Below are 16,713 nucleotides of genomic sequence, written 5' to 3' on the forward strand. Positions count from 1 at the left end.
CACAATAAAGCAGTAAAGCAATGTTGAGTCTCATGGTGAGTCAAAAGCCAAAGAATAAAAATATGCTTTAAGATAAGTTTTTACAATGCCAATCCCGGGGGCGTGCCGAATGTTTAGAGGGAGGTCATTCCAAAGGGTGTTTCTGGTCTGGAGACCTGAGGCACCCTGACAGGTACGTAAGGGTGGAGGAGCTCACAGAGGTCAACTGGGGCAAGACCATTTAATGAGTTGAAAATAAATAAACCCGTGAAGGATGGCCAGAACTGGAGTTGCATGCTCCTCTTTGGAGGCGAGTAACAGCGATATGGACCAACTGGCGACACTTGAGAAAGGCAGACTCCAAAGTAAAGTGCGGATGGCAGCCCCAGAGCAGCGAAAGAAAAACCTCATGGGCAGCAAATACAACAAAAACAGCAGGGGCCCTGAAATTGAACCCTGTGGAACACCATATGACATTGGGGCAGAGAGCGACTCAGAACAAAATAAGACTCACAGAAAAAGTTCTGTCTGCCATCTATGATATAAAACCCCAATAGAGCGTTGCTACTAATGCCCTCCTGGTCCTGCAAACGGGGCAACAGAATCGTGCAGTCTACCATATTGAGTGCTACAGCCGAGTCCAGCCCCACGAGACACAACATTCCTTAGCCATTCCATTTGAAGCAGTGCTATCAGAGTTGGGAATAACAGATATTATTATTAGACGCTATGATGATAATAACTAGATGATTAACGAAAAACCTGCACCCTTTCCAAAGGCTGAACTTGAAACCTTGAGAAAGAAAATGGTTTTCGACAAACTATTTAGGGATGGTCCTTATCGTGCTCAAACGTGGGTAGGCTTGTACTCTATCATACCAAATAAATGAACTAAAATATTATGACTAATTTAAAGTGTGCTTGAAATGTGTCTTTGCAATAACTGCTATTTGCAATGATTAAAGCTTTTATTAACCACCGTGACCCAGTTTCCCACCAGTGGACGGGATCACGTGCTTCGAGCATGCAAAATAAACCCAGAATGTTTGCATTCATGTTTTGTTCTTCTAAAAAACGGATTGAATCCTGATTGACTTCGGTCTTGTTCAATTGCTGCTGTGAACGACCTTTAGACGCCTCTTTTGGATCATGTTGCAATAATAACCAGTTTGGGGGGGGGGGGTTTCTTGTCATTTAACAAACTGGAGCCTCCCCTTCCCTCATGCCCCCACCCTCCCGAATCTTGATTGACAGGCTAAATGACGTAGATGCTGCTGCGCTCGGAAGGTTGCCAACGGTGTGAGGTGACAGTTTTTACGCCTTCTCCGCTGCAGCAGCAACGTGCTGCCGCTGGGCCACGACATGCACATAAATTTAAAAAAGAAAAAAAATCATCATCATTGCCAACATAATGGTCATCAAACACACGGTTGGATGATCTGTAAATGTATTTCTTGACTCGTTTACAATTTTCTTTCTGATAGTAGTGTCATTTTTGTGTTGCTGCTTTTTTAAATGTGTAATTTCACTCATCAGATTTGTTGCAATTAAAAACGCCTTTTTGCTTCGCTTTGTCGCCTCCGTGTGGCGAAAAGCGTCGCAGCACCTTGGGTTGACTCGTCATTCCCTCCGTTCTCATTTTTTCCCCTAACATCTTAATAATACAACACCTCCTTCTTCATTAAGTAGTTCTTTTTTTTAATTCATCATTTTTAATCGCGTGTTCCTTTGATTTATTTTTGAAGTCTTCGTTCATTTTTAACCGACGGATTGTCCGATGAGATGCGTTTTTTTGAAAAACTACAAAGGCATCCTTGCTCGGTATGAAACGATCATTTTTACAGATTACCCTGCAGGACGGACGGCATTTTAATGTGGATAAATGTTAATAAACGATATCTTGTCTAGAACGGATGACTTGGAAAACCTCAATCCATCGATTTAAGGGAAATAAGCGTAAACAACACACACATTTGTTTGTATTCGTTTTCACGAATTCCATTACAGTGTTGGGATACATGCATCAAATAAACAAGATGTTCATTTATAATAAACTGCATTTGACGTCGAGCCCGACACTGAAGGAATCTAAAAGTCATTCAAAATGAATATTGCCGCAGGATACCAATGAATAGTAAATTGTAAAAACATTGTGTGCAAATGAACCAAAGTGCTTGTCAGCTGATCTCGTGCGCTCATTAGCGGCCCAAAATGACTCGACTAATTATAAAAATGACAAACTTCATTAACGCCTTCGCCCCTCCGCGCACACACACACGCACACACAAAAGAGACTTCTTCAAAGGAAAAAAATGAAGTGGGGGGGGCGTGTTCCTACCACGACGTTGGAATTAAATCTCGTTTTGTTTTTTTATGTTTTAAGACAGGGGGAAAAAAGACAAAAAGTCCTATTTTTTTTGAGTGTTTAGAAAATAAAAGCTCGCCGCTGAGGCCTGCAGAGAGGAGGAAAAAAAAGCTTCATTTCTCAGCCTCGGCATCGAGAATCCGCTTCAAGAAGCTGCGTGCTGATTGGCCCGCGGGCTCTGGGCGTCAGCCAATGAGGAGGGAGGAGCAGGTGGATGAAAAGAAGCAGCAGCAGAAGGTGGAAGAGGAGGGGGGGAGGAGGCTCTTTCTTTTTTGGAGTGCTACGAAGAGACAAGCAGTGTTGCCGTGTTTATTAGAAAGGAGAAAATATTAATCGCACCCCCCCCCCACTTGTCCGTGACGTCACTTGAGGAAGTCATTGTAGCGCGCGAGTGCGGCGATGAGCGGCAAAAGGTTCGAGCGAGTGCGGAGTGTGATGCGACAGCCGGACGGAGCACGCCAGCGCTTTGACGCGCAACTTTCACGCAACTTCCAATAAAAAAAAATAAAAAAAATTGAAAAAAAAAAGAAAGCTAAAGAAGAAGAAGAATTGGGTGTGGGGTGGGGGGGCCGACCTGCGCCTGGATGCTGTGGAAGTTCACCTGCTGGATTGTGGACTTATTTCCCCCTTTTTTCCTTTTTTTTTTTTTTTTTTTAATTATCATCATTATTTTTTGCGTCGGCGTGACAACTTTTCGGGGTGGTGCGGGGAGAGGCGCGCCCGGGCTGTTATGACGACCCCCTCCCGCTAAAATGGAGGCATCGAGCGGCTCCAGCTTCGGCATCGACACCATCCTGGCGGGCGGCCGGGCCACGCCGTCGCCGCCACCGTCCTGCTCGGACGCCGACACGGTGGCCGGCACGGCGCCCTCGTCGCCGCTCTCCGTCACCGCGGAGCACCCGTCGGACCCCGACGCCAACCTCCTCCTCCACCACCACCATCACCACCACCACCATCACCACCAACAACAACAACACCATCACAACCAGCACCAGCACCACGGGCCGCCGCCGCCGCAGTCGCCGCCGTCGCAGCCTCCTCCGGCGCCGCCGCCGCCGCACCACCACTTGCTCCTCCCGGCGGCCGGCGCGGGTTGCAGCGGCCCGCGGAGCGCCACCTCGTCGTTCCTCATCAAGGACATCCTGGGCGACGGCAAGCCGCTGGCCGCCTGCGCGCCTTACAGCACCAGCGTGTCCATGTCGCCCAGTAAGGCCGCCGAGAGCGCCTCGGCCGCGGACGGTTTCCGGCCCAAGCTGGAGCTCCAGGACGAGGGCCGGGGCGGCAAGATGGAGCGCCGGGAGGAGATGCTGCTGCACGGCGACGTCAAGTGCAACGGTACGGATGCTCGCACGGGAGGATGCGGATGCTGGGGAGGAGGGCCGGGGGTGGTGTTGGTGCTGGCTGTGGCTGTGTGTGTGTGTGTGGGGGGGGGGGGGGGGGGTTGCTGGTGCATGCATGGGAGAAGGAAGAAGCTGTGCGCGGAGCCTCCCTGGTGGCTCAATTAGAGAGATGATTGTTACTCCTCCAGGCAGGAGGAGAAAAGGGTGTTGAGGGGTAACGCGGGGTGGGGTGGGGGCTACAAATACATTGACATATTGATTTTTACAACAACACGCGCCTCAGCTCAAGTTCATTTATAAGTTGACGCAGGTGATTTGATTGGGGGGGGGGGGTCGCGGAGAAAGTGGCAGGCAGGCAACTGGACTTTTCGTTTCAACAAAAGCACGCGCGCAATGTCGCGAATATGAAACAGTTAAAAATGTGACCGATGATCTGATCTCAGTTCACCTTTTTTTTTATTTGCCGTCAATATTTTAACGTCATACGAATGAATTGTTACGTCAGTGAAAAGAATCGACATGCACGCACCACAAATTGGATTGTGACGAATGTCAGAAGACGTTTGAGATTGCATTTAAAAGGGCTTCTTTGCATGTTTCGGACGGCCCGACAAAAAAACAAAAACAAAACACACGAGTCCGACCTTCCGAGAGGAAAAATGTTCATTTTACAAGAAAGAAATTGATGTTTTAAAAGGAAAAGAAATAAATGTAAACGACTAGAAACAATGGAATGGAAGGAAATTTATTGTAAATTTAAAAACAGTTCATATTTAAGGAAAACTATATTTTAAGGAAGAAAAGTCCAAAATTACATTTCTCCAATGAAACGGAAATATATCGGTCACTTCAGAAAAAAAAACTGCATTCAAGAAAAAAACCCATCTTGTGTAATTTGAAAAACAAAATAAAGATTTCAAGAAAAAAAAAAGCAAGATTGAATATTCGCAGGAAGAAAATATTATCAAGGTTCAACGCGTTGGTACATTTTCAAAGAAGGATGTATTTACGAGAAAAAAAAAGATTCGGAAAACCTGCTTTATGTTGAACGTAAAGGGCAATATTTTCAAGAACGAAACCATTTTAGGGCTCCACACCCACCCCCCCCCCCCCCCACCGCCCCTTTCGAGTGATAGAAATCCCGACTGCACGGTCTGCACCCCCCCCCCCCCCCCCCCCGTCTTGGGAGGCTGAAACCCCGCCCCAGAAGTTTTCATGGCCTGCCCGGCTAATGTTGTGGTCGGCGTGCGTGCAGGGAGCAAAGAGGAGGGCGAGCGCGAGATCTCGAGCAGCCGCGACAGCCCGCCGGCGCGCACCAAGAAGCCCCGCAAGGCGCGCACGGCCTTCACCGACCACCAGCTCAACCAGCTGGAGCGCAGCTTCGAGCGACAGAAGTACCTGAGCGTGCAGGACCGCATGGACCTGGCGGCCGCCCTCAACCTCACCGACACGCAGGTCAAGACCTGGTACCAGAACAGACGGTACGCCAACGCGCGCGGCGTGGGGGGGGGGGGGGGGGGGGGCTTGTATGTCACCCAAAAAAAAAAAAAAAAAATCGGATTGAATTTTTCTTCTTCTTCTTCTCTGCACTAAACTTGTTTTGGCGACAAGACGTGAAAGTTCGGTTCGATTGATGATGCCCAGTGATTGATTGTGGGGGAAGTAGCATTCAATCTGTGTTGACGCCGGATTCGGATCGATGCTGTTGCTGGCTCTTTTTTTTAAAAAGACGACACGATTAATTCCAATGTCCGTTATTGTTATGCAGAGTGGAAGATATTCCGTAGCTATCCCCCCCCCCCCCTAGATGCTTTCAAAGATGGACTAATTCCACGAGAACGCCCGAAATAGCCTTCTCGCTCTTCTCACTTGAATTTACGGCGTGCCCACATGCACGAATCCCCAAATTGCGGTGATGAATGCACAATGAAGTAACCGGTGGCGGTAACGTGGCTTGCTCGTATCGTGCAAATTCGAGACAACAAAATCGTCGACATGGCAGGTGTGGTTCCTACTGCTACTCTGATGACATGATGAAGTTATTATTTTCATAATCGGCCATCAACGCTTCTTGTGAGACGGAATCGTTGATTTGCAGAACAAAACGATCCACCGCATGCGGCTGAAAATGCAAATCTGGATTGCAGCCGAGGCGCAGCTTCGTTCAAGGGGTTCTTTTTCAATCCTACGCTCCATTGTATGACTTTTTTTTTTAATATTATGAGCGTTTTCATGATTTCCTCAAGTAGGCTAAATGTGTTTTTATGCATGGTTGGTTTTCCCACTGGCAACCGGAAATTGACCACACAAGCTTTTTTTTTTTTCAGAATACATCAAGATCTCTATGATTATAGCCAAAATGATCAATCATTATCCACATTAAATATTTCGAGGTTTGGGGGGGGGGGGGGGATCTTGCATGTTGGACTGGATATTTTGCCCATATATGGCCCACATCCAAAAGTTGACCACCCGTGATTGAAGCTTCTTTGGAGGGGGACGTGGAAATAATAAGGTTTTTTTTTCTCAATTCATTGTGCTCATTAGAAAAATACAGGTGGATAGGATGTATGCCTAAATATGACGCGCCCCCCCTACACACACACACACACACACACACACACACACGCGCGCGCACACACACAGGTTGGCCACCGATGATTGACAATTTTTTCATTGAAAATGACAATGGAAAGCATCTCCCCCAATTCATCGTACAGAAAAAAAAGACCAACGACCCCGCCCCCCCTGCCCCTGTCAAAAAAAAGTTCATTCCCACGGTCGATCGGTTGCATGCCCATGTATGGGTTCAAGATGTTGACCTCCACCGATTTAGCTTTTATTAAAAAGAAAATAACATCAGTATTAAAAAAAAAAAATCCATCATGCACATTGAAAAAGAAAACGCCGCCCCTCCCCCTCCCCGCACAAAGCCCAAATCCCACATGGGCCATGTGTTTGCACTTATTTGGACACACCTAATTTTGACGTCCCCCCCCCCCCCTTCTCTACCATGTGAAATGAAATTAATTATCCCTACCACGCACATTTTACTCTGGACACCAAAACTTTTTTTAAATCCATATCTTTATGTAAATTTCCCAATCGATAGTGTACATGCTCATTTATGGCCCGACCACCGAAAGTTAGCCACCAGTGATTTAGGAACTTTTCCAAAACGACAATAAGCATTTTATGCCCATCACCACTGACAATACGTCATGAATATTATTATTTAAAAAAATAATAAAAAAAATGTTGAATTGCACAGCGTACTGGATTTCTGCCCACATTTGACCCGCATGCCGGAAGTTGGTTCCAGCTGATTTTGAAGCTTTTTTTTTCTCTAGTGTGTGTTAAAATCAACTATTTTCCTCCCACAATTCATCTTGCATTTTTCTATGCATAACAAAAATATTTGTTTCCATCCATAAACTATCACATTTTACGGTGCACCGTGTACATGCCCATATATGGCTCGCATGCAGGAAGTATTTGGGAACTTTTCATTTGTATGAAAGTGCCACTAATTAAATATTTCATCAATATTTTTTTTGGGGGGGGGGGGTCAAAATGACCTAATCGCATGGTGGACTGGATTGCCGGAAGTTGGCTCCACCTCATGTTAAGATGTTTTTTCTTGAGTAAGCACGCCCCCCCCCAATTTATCACGCAGATTAAAAGACAACAACAACAAAAAAAAAAATTCAAATTGCATCAGATCATCAAGCAAGCTCTGCGGAAGCCTGACATTGAATCAGGTGTGCCGCAACAGGGAGACTTGGAAAACATGCAGGACAGCGGCCCTCCAGGACCTGAGTTTCACACCTATGGCATACCGTATTTCGAAATCCGTATCCAGTACCGAAGCGCGCGTGTGTGTTTTTTTTTTCAAATTCAATTTGTTGTATCGTTATCATTTATGATGTTGATTTGCGCCCGGCCTCACGTTGCGTTTGGGCCCACAGGACCAAGTGGAAGCGTCAGACGGCGGTGGGCTTGGAGCTGCTGGCCGAGGCTGGCAACTACTCGGCCCTGCAGCGGATGTTCCCGTCGCCCTACTTCTACCACCCGAGCTTGCTGGGCTCGGTGGACGGCAGCACGGCGGCGGCGGCGGCGGCGGCCGCCATGTACAGCAGCATGTACCGGACTCCTTCCGCGCCGCACCCGCCGCACACGCACCCGGCGGCCGCCGCAGCGGCGGCGGCGGCGGCGGCGGCGGCCGCGGGCATCCAGAGGCCGCTGGTGCCCCGCGTGCTCATCCACGGCCTCGGACCGGGGGGACAGCCGGCACTGAACCCCCTGTCGAGCCCGTCGCACGCGCGGTAGGGACGCAGCAAAACAAACTAACTAACTAAAAACACTAAAGTCATTCAAATCCACGCGCGGGGAAAAGGAGACAAATGACTCGGGGACACGTGGACTGCTCGCGTCTGATTGTCCGTTTTTTCTTTGTCTTTTTGTACAAAACCCACTTAACATTAGCAAATAAACAGTTCAAAGTTTATTATTAGATGGAGACGAACGGAATGAATAAAGACGTCATGCAAACGTACAACTCTCCCTTTTTTTGGCCCCGAGACTAAAACCCCCCCCCCAAAAAAAAACCCTTTTAGATTGGAAAGGGAAAAAAAATCAAAAGTGGAAAACTCGCTCGCTAACGGGGTGGCTGACATAACACGGATGCGAGGGGTTGCAGTGACTGCGCGTGCACGCGCCGGCATTGGGAATGTGGCCTGGCAGCTGCTCACACAACCGGAACGCATTTGTGCATTTCTGCACCTCTCAGCGCGACACACCACAAAGAAAAAAAAAAAAAAAGCGACAAATTCTCCAAAAGACAGCAGGGTTGCACGGGGAGCCATTTGTACCCCCCCCCCCCCCCCTTTCCCATCAGGGACCATTTTGAGGCCCGTGCTAAACTGCATCCGACGTGATTATGCTACATGATAGCAAGCCTTTGAAGTTTTATTGTTTTTTTTTTTTTTTGAATGGTATGGTAGAGCGGATATGCGTCCCGGATATGGCCTCACGCATGGTTTTTTTTTTTGCACAGTAACAATGACGTCATTTGCATTTGGACTTTTTCAATTTTGACAACGTTATCTTTTTTGGTTGGTTTTTGAGCTTGTGTGCACTTGCAGGTTTTCATCTGAGAGGGTATTTTTTTCCCTCCCCCATCATGACAACATTTGCATATTGCCATCCATCAGCCCGATAAGAAGTCAACATATTTCAACTTAAGTGCACAAATGGTCAGCTTCATCATTTTAGCACATCAGTTCCTTTGACATTTTTTGATGGGGAAGATCTATGGTCACTTGCCAACTCATTTGTAACGCTTTTTAGTATTAGTCTTCTTCTTCTTTTTTTTTTTTACAGGAACATACTTTGCAAATTCACGAAAACAAACATGTTTACTTGAGCGTAGATAAATGAGTGATCATTTTGCCACTTTGATGTTTTAGTTTTAAGAACTCAGTGGCGGGCCGTGCATTTCAACCTTAGGCCTTCAGTGACGTCACATACATACACAATAGAATAGGCTCGTCAAGCAGCACTTAATTTCAGGAGCATTTAAAACCATCAAGTATGCGTTCACAATTAAGAGCAGGAAACTAAATTTACAGATATTGTCAAAAATGAAAAGATGATTTAAAAATACTAAATAAAATGCCACCCAAATTACGCTGTGTGATCTTAAACAAGTCTGTCCAATAAATTGCACAATGTCGCAGTTTCATATAAGACACCAACCAACCAATAACAAACTATTCTTTGAAAATTAAGTAAACAACAGATCATTTGCTTTTTGAAAATCGGCGATACAACAGCAAATAACTGAAAATGTTGCGCAGCTGAGATTGAACGCACTTTTGTGCACGAATTTGACTACAATGCGCCATTATAAATGGCAGGTGAGCAGATTTGATACATTTTTGTCATTTTATTTCGTTACCGTTAATTTAATACGAACGAAATAAAATGACAAGAAAAGAAATGTAAAATAAAATTCATTTACTCACCAATGTAGTGCCTGTTCACTGAGCTGCAGATCTACGCGAGTGTCCCCAAACGTTTTTTAAACGCACCGTAGTTTGTAAGTGCCCAGCCGTGCTCTGACGTTTCCTTGCTGCCTTGGTAAAACAATCCAGTGTGGCTCCAAACACCCAAATCGGTCCGTTGCAAGCAACAGGCATTCCCAGCAATACAATTTGCAGCGTTTCTCAGAGGCTGTGAGCCACGGCTACCGTTCATAATTGCTCGTCTGAAAATGACGGACAAACCCTTTTCCTTGCTGGGACGGGCTAGCTAGCGCATGAGTTGGGCGACCTCTTCGCATAATATAGCTTTTCGTGGAAGGTCCGTCTTGAAAATTGTGTGGAAAGTAGTCCTGCAACCAGATCAACGTCTTCGCCATCGGCCATTTTGGATTAAAATGCTGTGATAGCACGAGCAGGCGCTAATCCAATCACCGAACGCGCACGGCCAGTCTCGATGTAAGGCCTTCTAGCTGGCCCTCGGACTCGTGATCTGATTGGCTATTGCAAGCTGACTGTGCCCGTTCACTCACAGCGCACAGGGGCCTGCTCTGTTTCATGTGAAGGCCCCGAAGCAAGTTTAATTTACCTGGCAACACAAGCTAGCTGAAATATGATTGGTTAAAAACTCTACCATAATAAATACATTATTTATCGAGTGGCTTTCAATGTTATTTAAAATAACATTGAAAGCCACTCAACTAAGTGGAAATAATATGACGTAAAGAATAAAGAGAATAATTTTGTTTCCATATTTATGAAAATAAAATAACATAAATTAATGCTATTCTCAGAAAAGTACATTTATTAATTTTTTTTAAGTAAACGCGCGCAAATTTGGCCATTTTGCGGGGCGCAGATCCTGCGGCAGCAGCGCGTTTTGCGCGAGTTGCTCATATGCATGACTTCTGCGCCGTTATGATTTATTTATTGCTCTCCGCGGGTGGATGGAGAAGGGGCGTCTGTGTAAATGTGTGTGTGTATGTGTTCGTGCACGCGCGCTTGATTAACAGCCTGCGAGCCAAACAGAATTAATGTGGCGGCGTCGAGACCTGCTCATCCATTAAGGCAGACGCCTTAAAAAAATAAAATATTAGAAGTCAATCATTTTTCTGAGGAGTTAGTTGACGTGCGTGTGTTTTGGTTTTTTCTCTTTTTTGCTGTAAAATGGTGGCGCAAACAAAGCAAGTGGCAGCAGCGACTTGTTTAAAGTGGGTCACACTTGAGCGTGAGCGAAAGTGACAGCGTGAAGCTGACTGGCAGGTTGAGCTTTTCACACGGGAAACACTCTGTGCAGTCCATATTTTCAACATTATCCCTCAGATCCTTACACGTTATTTGTGAACTCTGATTTTTTTTGTCCTCTTTGAGAAATGATGGTAAATACACTGAAGCTTTAAAATTAGTTGGGGATGGGGGGGGGCAGGCCCAATATGAGTGTCGTAGTTACGAGAAGCCGATGACAAATAGAAAACTTGTTGGTGGTTATGAAGTATTGAAATCAATAATACATAAAGCGGATGAAAGGATCAGATCAAATGGATCACAGATTCAAAGAGCTAAAGTGAAACATGAAAAGGCGGCAGGTGTGTACGGGCTACCGTTGAACAGGAGCTGAATGTGGATTGGTTCGGTCGGACCGCAATCCCAAACCACTCCCAAGAGGGTGTGCACACTTGTGCAACCCAATGAATCGCAGTTGTTTGAATTTGAGTTCTCGTCTTGAAAAGATTTCTTTTTTCAGGTTCAGGAGAGGTCAAAGGTGGTCAAATTTTCAATTTGCGGGACCCAAAGATGGTCAGAGATGTGTGGAGACTTTTTGTCCACTGTGGATCTTGAGGTCAAGTTTTTCCAAAACTGTAAAAAACACCAACATTTTTTTTCCTAAAAAAAAGCTATATCTACAAATGATATTTTTAATTTAAAAAGTAAGCAGATTGCTCAACATTTCATAAATCATATTTTTCAATCAATGATGTTGTTTCTCTTGGAGACCCCCCCCCCCCCTCCCCCTCCAACCCCTAAGAAAGAAATGCAATTTTCCAAGACATTTTTTTTTTGAAGACATAAAAAGGGCGGAACAGTGGGCGAGTGGTTAGCAGTGCAGAGGTCGTGAGTTCAATCCCAGCTCCGGCCTTCCTGTGTGGAGTTTTTGCATGTTCTCCTCGGGCTTGCGTGGGTTTTCTGCGGGTACTCCCGTTTCCTCCCACATTCCAAAAACATGCATGGCAGGCTGATTGAACACTCCAAATTGTCCCTGGGTGCGAGTGTGAGCGCGGATGGTTGCTCATCTCTGTGTGCCCCGCGATTGGCTGGCAACCGGTTCAGGGTGTCCCCAGCCTACCGAGGATAAAGCGGATCGGAAAATGGATGGACAGACGGCTAATTTTCTCAAAATTTTCATCAATAAAAATATCATGGGTTTTTTTCCCCTCCAACGAAGAAATGCCATTTCTAGACCTTTTTTCGAGTCACACTTTTACAAAAGTCGGGTCGATATTCCTAGAAAATTTGTCGTTTTTTTTTTCAAAAGAAACGTCATCCCTACAAATATTTAAAAGTGAGTTTTCCTAGTATCGAAAATATTTTGTCTTCAAGAAAGAAATGGACTTTTCTAGACATTTTTCAAATCATATCGATGTCAAGATATGTTGCATTTTGGGGAAAAGTTAAACGCCAAAGGTCTCTTAACCGATATGTCGCTAAATCGAGAGAACGGAAGTCCAGATCGTGACCAATTCTGCCCTCAAAATCGTCACGACGACTCCTTCAGCGTGACATCGAAATGCGTGCAAGCTGACGGCAGGCCGGCGACGGCTTGCGTGGCTCGCGAGCGCACGGAGGGCAGCAGACGTGAAGAAAGCGGATTAAGGCCTCTTTTCCTTTCTATCTTTTCTCGCTTATTGACAACAGATGGGCTTTCTTGGGAGGGATTCTCTCTCTCTCTCTCGCTCGCTCGGCTCTCGTCTGCGCTCGCCTGCAGCGGGAACCTCGCGAGGCTCCTTTTAATTGCTACTTTTCTCGCCGCTCGCTGATGTAACGCCGCCATATCTTTTTCATGACAATAATGAGCTAACACTTGCTCTGCTTGGCCTCTCATTATCACATCTGCCGACATCACTCACTAAATAGCGTCTTAACCCCGCCCCTCCGGGTCCCCCCCCCCCCTTTTCTCCTCCCTCTCTTCATCCGCCCCTGCAAGCATCCACCCAAAATATCTCTGCAGCATCTTCCGCATTGTTGCCTTCAGACAACACAACTGACCGAGTGGACTAAAAATGTTCAGATGGAAGGCGAAGAAACTCTGCTGGCAAGAGTCAACCGTGAACGCTTTTATCTCAAATTCAATAACTTAAAAAAAAAGACTTTTTTTTTTTAATGTTTCTTATAGTTTGCCGTAAAGTACTTCAAATATTGTACCTACATTTTGTCAACACGTGAAACACACAGCCTTTTATTTTATTTACTGATCCCCCCCGAATGCAATTCGGATTGTTTATAATTGATTTTTTGTTGATATTTTTTTAAGTATGTTTCCAATGTATTTGTTTTGAGCAGAGATCTTAGAATCCCTGGACTTTTTTTTTATGTATATGTTACGACCAAAATTATTTACGATTTAAATGGCGATTCAGTGAATCTTGTATCCTTATTTTTATGAATTAAATCAAGTAGCCGACAATTTATGTATCATTTAAAAATATGTATTTTAAAAATACATATTTTTAACTTGAAGTAACTTGTTTTTTTGTTTTTTACAAATATTTAATGATATTTTTTATATTTTATATATTTAATTATAATTTGTCATATATCATTAAAAGGCACACCATTCACATTTTTGTCATTTTAATCTTAATGCTATTGATATCCAGTCCTTTGAGAAATTATTTGGTACATTTGTCTTTAAAAAAGTTGGTTTGTGCATGAAAAAAAAAATTGCTCAAATAAGTGATTCGCCAGCTCAGTCAGGGGTGACGCTCATCAAAGCTACAGCAGGCCTGACCAATCAAAAGCAGACGTGATGATCAAACGATCAGCTCAAAGGTCATGCACATCAACTTTGTCTTTTTGATTCGGCTCCGTTTTCCTGACACGTCTGCCATACAAACGTAAAACGGTCGGCGAAGAAAAAAAAAAGAAAAAAAGTGTCCGGTGGGGCGCCGACCTTTGTGGCCCCGGCAAAGACGGCGGGCGGACGGCGAGCCGCCGCGCTGAGTGATGGCGTACATCGCGGCGGCTGAAGCGGGCCTCATCATTTGGGCGAAGGCGGCCAGTTTAGCTCGCCGGCGTCGTCGTCGTCTTTGTCATGTGACGGGACAGCTGATGGCAGCGAGGCTACGCTTGCTTTCAAGTTGCAACCGGGCCAACTGCCAACAGGGGATGGAGGAGGATGGAGGGCGGAAAAAAAAAAAACGTCTGTCAGCAGCGATGTCAAAAGCTTCATTTTTTTTTCTTCCTCCCGCAGAGCAATTAGAGGTTTCATCGCAGCGGAGTGATGTCAGGATTCATTACGGCTCAGCCGCGGCTAATTGCTTCAAGGTTAAAGTAACAGATCTGACGCCGTCCCATTTTTAAGTGACAGCCCCGCCGCGCGTTCTGCTGCCGTTTGGCGGAACGCCGACGCGATGACACCCCGACGCCGGGAGGGGGAGGGAGGAAGAGGAAGGAACGGATGAAGGCTGACGAGCCAGAGCACATCAAAAGGCCGCCATTGGTCAGCGGACCTCGGAGAGTCCCCCGCCGTCACTTTGCCAAAACTACCCAATTCCAGAGGCAAAGATGACGGAAGACATTTTGCGACAGGAAAATGGAAAACATCAGAATATTTCAAGTCGGAACGTGGTCGTCAGTCACATTCATAGTCGATTTTCGGGTTGTTTTAAGTATCTGTGGTTGGTACCGGCGTCCTTCTTGAGCACCCGATAGCTTGAAATAATGCCGTGTTGCCTTGGCTTACGTTTGCCGCCCCCTTGTGGTGGCGCGCCCGACTAACTCAAAGCATCCTGTCGAATATGAGCTATTCGATGCCAATCGCAAAGATGCCATAAATGGCAACCGTGCGTCAAGACCCACGGCAGAAATCCTGTCGGAATGTCACAGGCAAGGAGGATATGATTGGCAAAGAAGTATCCTGGCACTCGGGACACCAAATGAGTGAGAATCCGGGATCATTCCCATCCACTCTGGAACTTGATTTGTCCTTTTTGCGGCTCGCTCGTGCGATTCCCCACGCGTGGCAAATGTGTCGTCTGCGGCCGTTACAGCGAGCGGCGTTTTCTTCCACCGCTAGCTGCTAATTGCTAACGTCGCAGTGCCAACCTGCCTTTTGGATGACTTCCACAAAGAACACAGACCGACGTGATTGGCAGGCGATGAAAGCAAGGCAACGGCTGGATTCAAGTACCGTATTTTCCGCACCATAAGGCACACCCAAAAGCATTCGATTTTCTCAAAAGTCGACGGTGCGCCTTATAATATGGTGCGCCTTATATAGATCAATATTCCGATTTCCCGGATGTAATATTTTATATGTTCCGTAAAGCGCTTTGTTCCAGCTGCAGCGGTTGTGAAAGCGCAACATCAATAAAGCTGTATTGTATTGTATTACCTTTAATGTAGCTCCATCTAGTGGATGCAGAATGCAACCGCAATCACTACTGTAGCTTTTATTCTATGCGCCTTATCATAAAATAAGTTTTAAAATCGGCCATTCATTGAAGCTGCGCCTTACACTTCCGAAGCAACTTCATTTTCGCATCGACACCATCGATTTCAAACACCAAAGACGTGTTCTGCCATGTTGGATTTTACCACGAAAAAGCCAAACTTTGCGGTCCTTTCATATTGCTTAGCTCGAGAACTTTGCGGTCGGGATTCATAACACGTGCGGAAGGAACACGGCAAATTGAGCCGCAACAAGAATAGCTTCCAAGAAGGTCCAAAGTCCAAATGATGGTCCCGTTCGAAAATGAGCGCTCACCTTCGCGCATCGAGCTAGCACTGCGATGTAACCGCCACATGAAATAAAATCTCAATGCTGATAAGCGCTGTGGGAATAAGTTGCCATTGATTCCAGTTTACGGTGAGGTGAGGCGTCCGTTTTTTTTAAATTTATTTTTTTAATCCACCCTTGTTCCCTCGTCTTCAGACCTCCCCGTAACTTCCTGACCCGAGCAGGGAGAGAAATCGAAAGCGGTTAGCATCGGCGTCGGGGCGCGGCAACGAGCGCTTGTTTACCGCTGCGCTTCTTCCGAGCTCCTCTCCGAGTGTGGAACATCTGATCCTTTGCACCGATTGTTTGTTTAACCGCTGCTGGGAACGGGAGAAGCACCCCCCCCACCCCCCCAGGTCTGAGTAAGTGTTGATCTAAGGTGGGATTGGAAACGGCCTAATGAGGAACTCTTTGGATAATTAGCCGTAGCCGGGCGCGCTTGTGCATAATTTGAGTTCTTCGCCAGCGAGGAGGAAGATGACGGTGAGGAGGAGGAAGAAAGGGAGGAGGGCGGCGGATGATGAAAGCGCCCAGAGATCGGGGTTAATGAAAATTAGCGTGTCAAGTTCGTCTCTACCTCGCTTTTTTTTTCTTCTCGGTTCTTCTTTTGTTCTTCTGACGACGCCTTATTGTTGATGTAATGGAACAATTAGTGTTGGCGCGGTTCACGGCAGGGATAAGGTGCTGGCTGGCGGGCAGGACGCTGCCTGGAATTAGGCGGCGGGATGATGACATTCAGAAGGAAATGGAGTGGGGGGGTGGACGTATTCGTGGCTGCGCTCGTTAAGGGAAAACCACAAACAAGTATGGGAAATTCCTAAAAGTTTGTCAACAAAAACAGAAAAAAACAGAGCCTGCATGCAATAAAACTTTTTTTGGGGGGGGGGGGGACATGCGTATCGTAGTTTTGCGTTATCCACGATAATGCTCATTTGACTTTTTCCAAAAAGGGAGCTCGAGACTGATCTTTCAAGGCCCACAAAATATTGTTTT

At 46.0% G+C, this 16,713-nt stretch overlaps 1 protein-coding gene across 1 annotated transcript; it reads left to right on the forward strand.

Annotated features, from left to right (window-relative positions):
• The first annotated feature begins 2,598 nt into the window (after positions 1-2,598).
• Positions 2,599-8,236, forward strand: barhl2 (BarH-like homeobox 2). Its single transcript, XM_086115625.1, has 3 exons — positions 2,599-3,679; positions 4,940-5,165; positions 7,653-8,236. The coding sequence occupies exons 1-3, from the start codon at positions 3,097-3,099 to the stop codon at positions 8,011-8,013; spliced, it is 1,170 nt and encodes a 389-aa protein (XP_085971751.1). The 5' UTR covers positions 2,599-3,096; the 3' UTR covers positions 8,014-8,236.
• Positions 8,237-16,713: the final 8,477 nt, after the last annotated feature.

Source organism: Hippocampus guttulatus, chromosome 7, assembly GCF_054856545.1.
Source record: "Hippocampus guttulatus isolate MCC_2025c chromosome 7, RoL_Hgut_1.0, whole genome shotgun sequence".
In the NCBI taxonomy this organism is placed as follows: Eukaryota; Metazoa; Chordata; class Actinopteri; order Syngnathiformes; family Syngnathidae; genus Hippocampus; species Hippocampus guttulatus.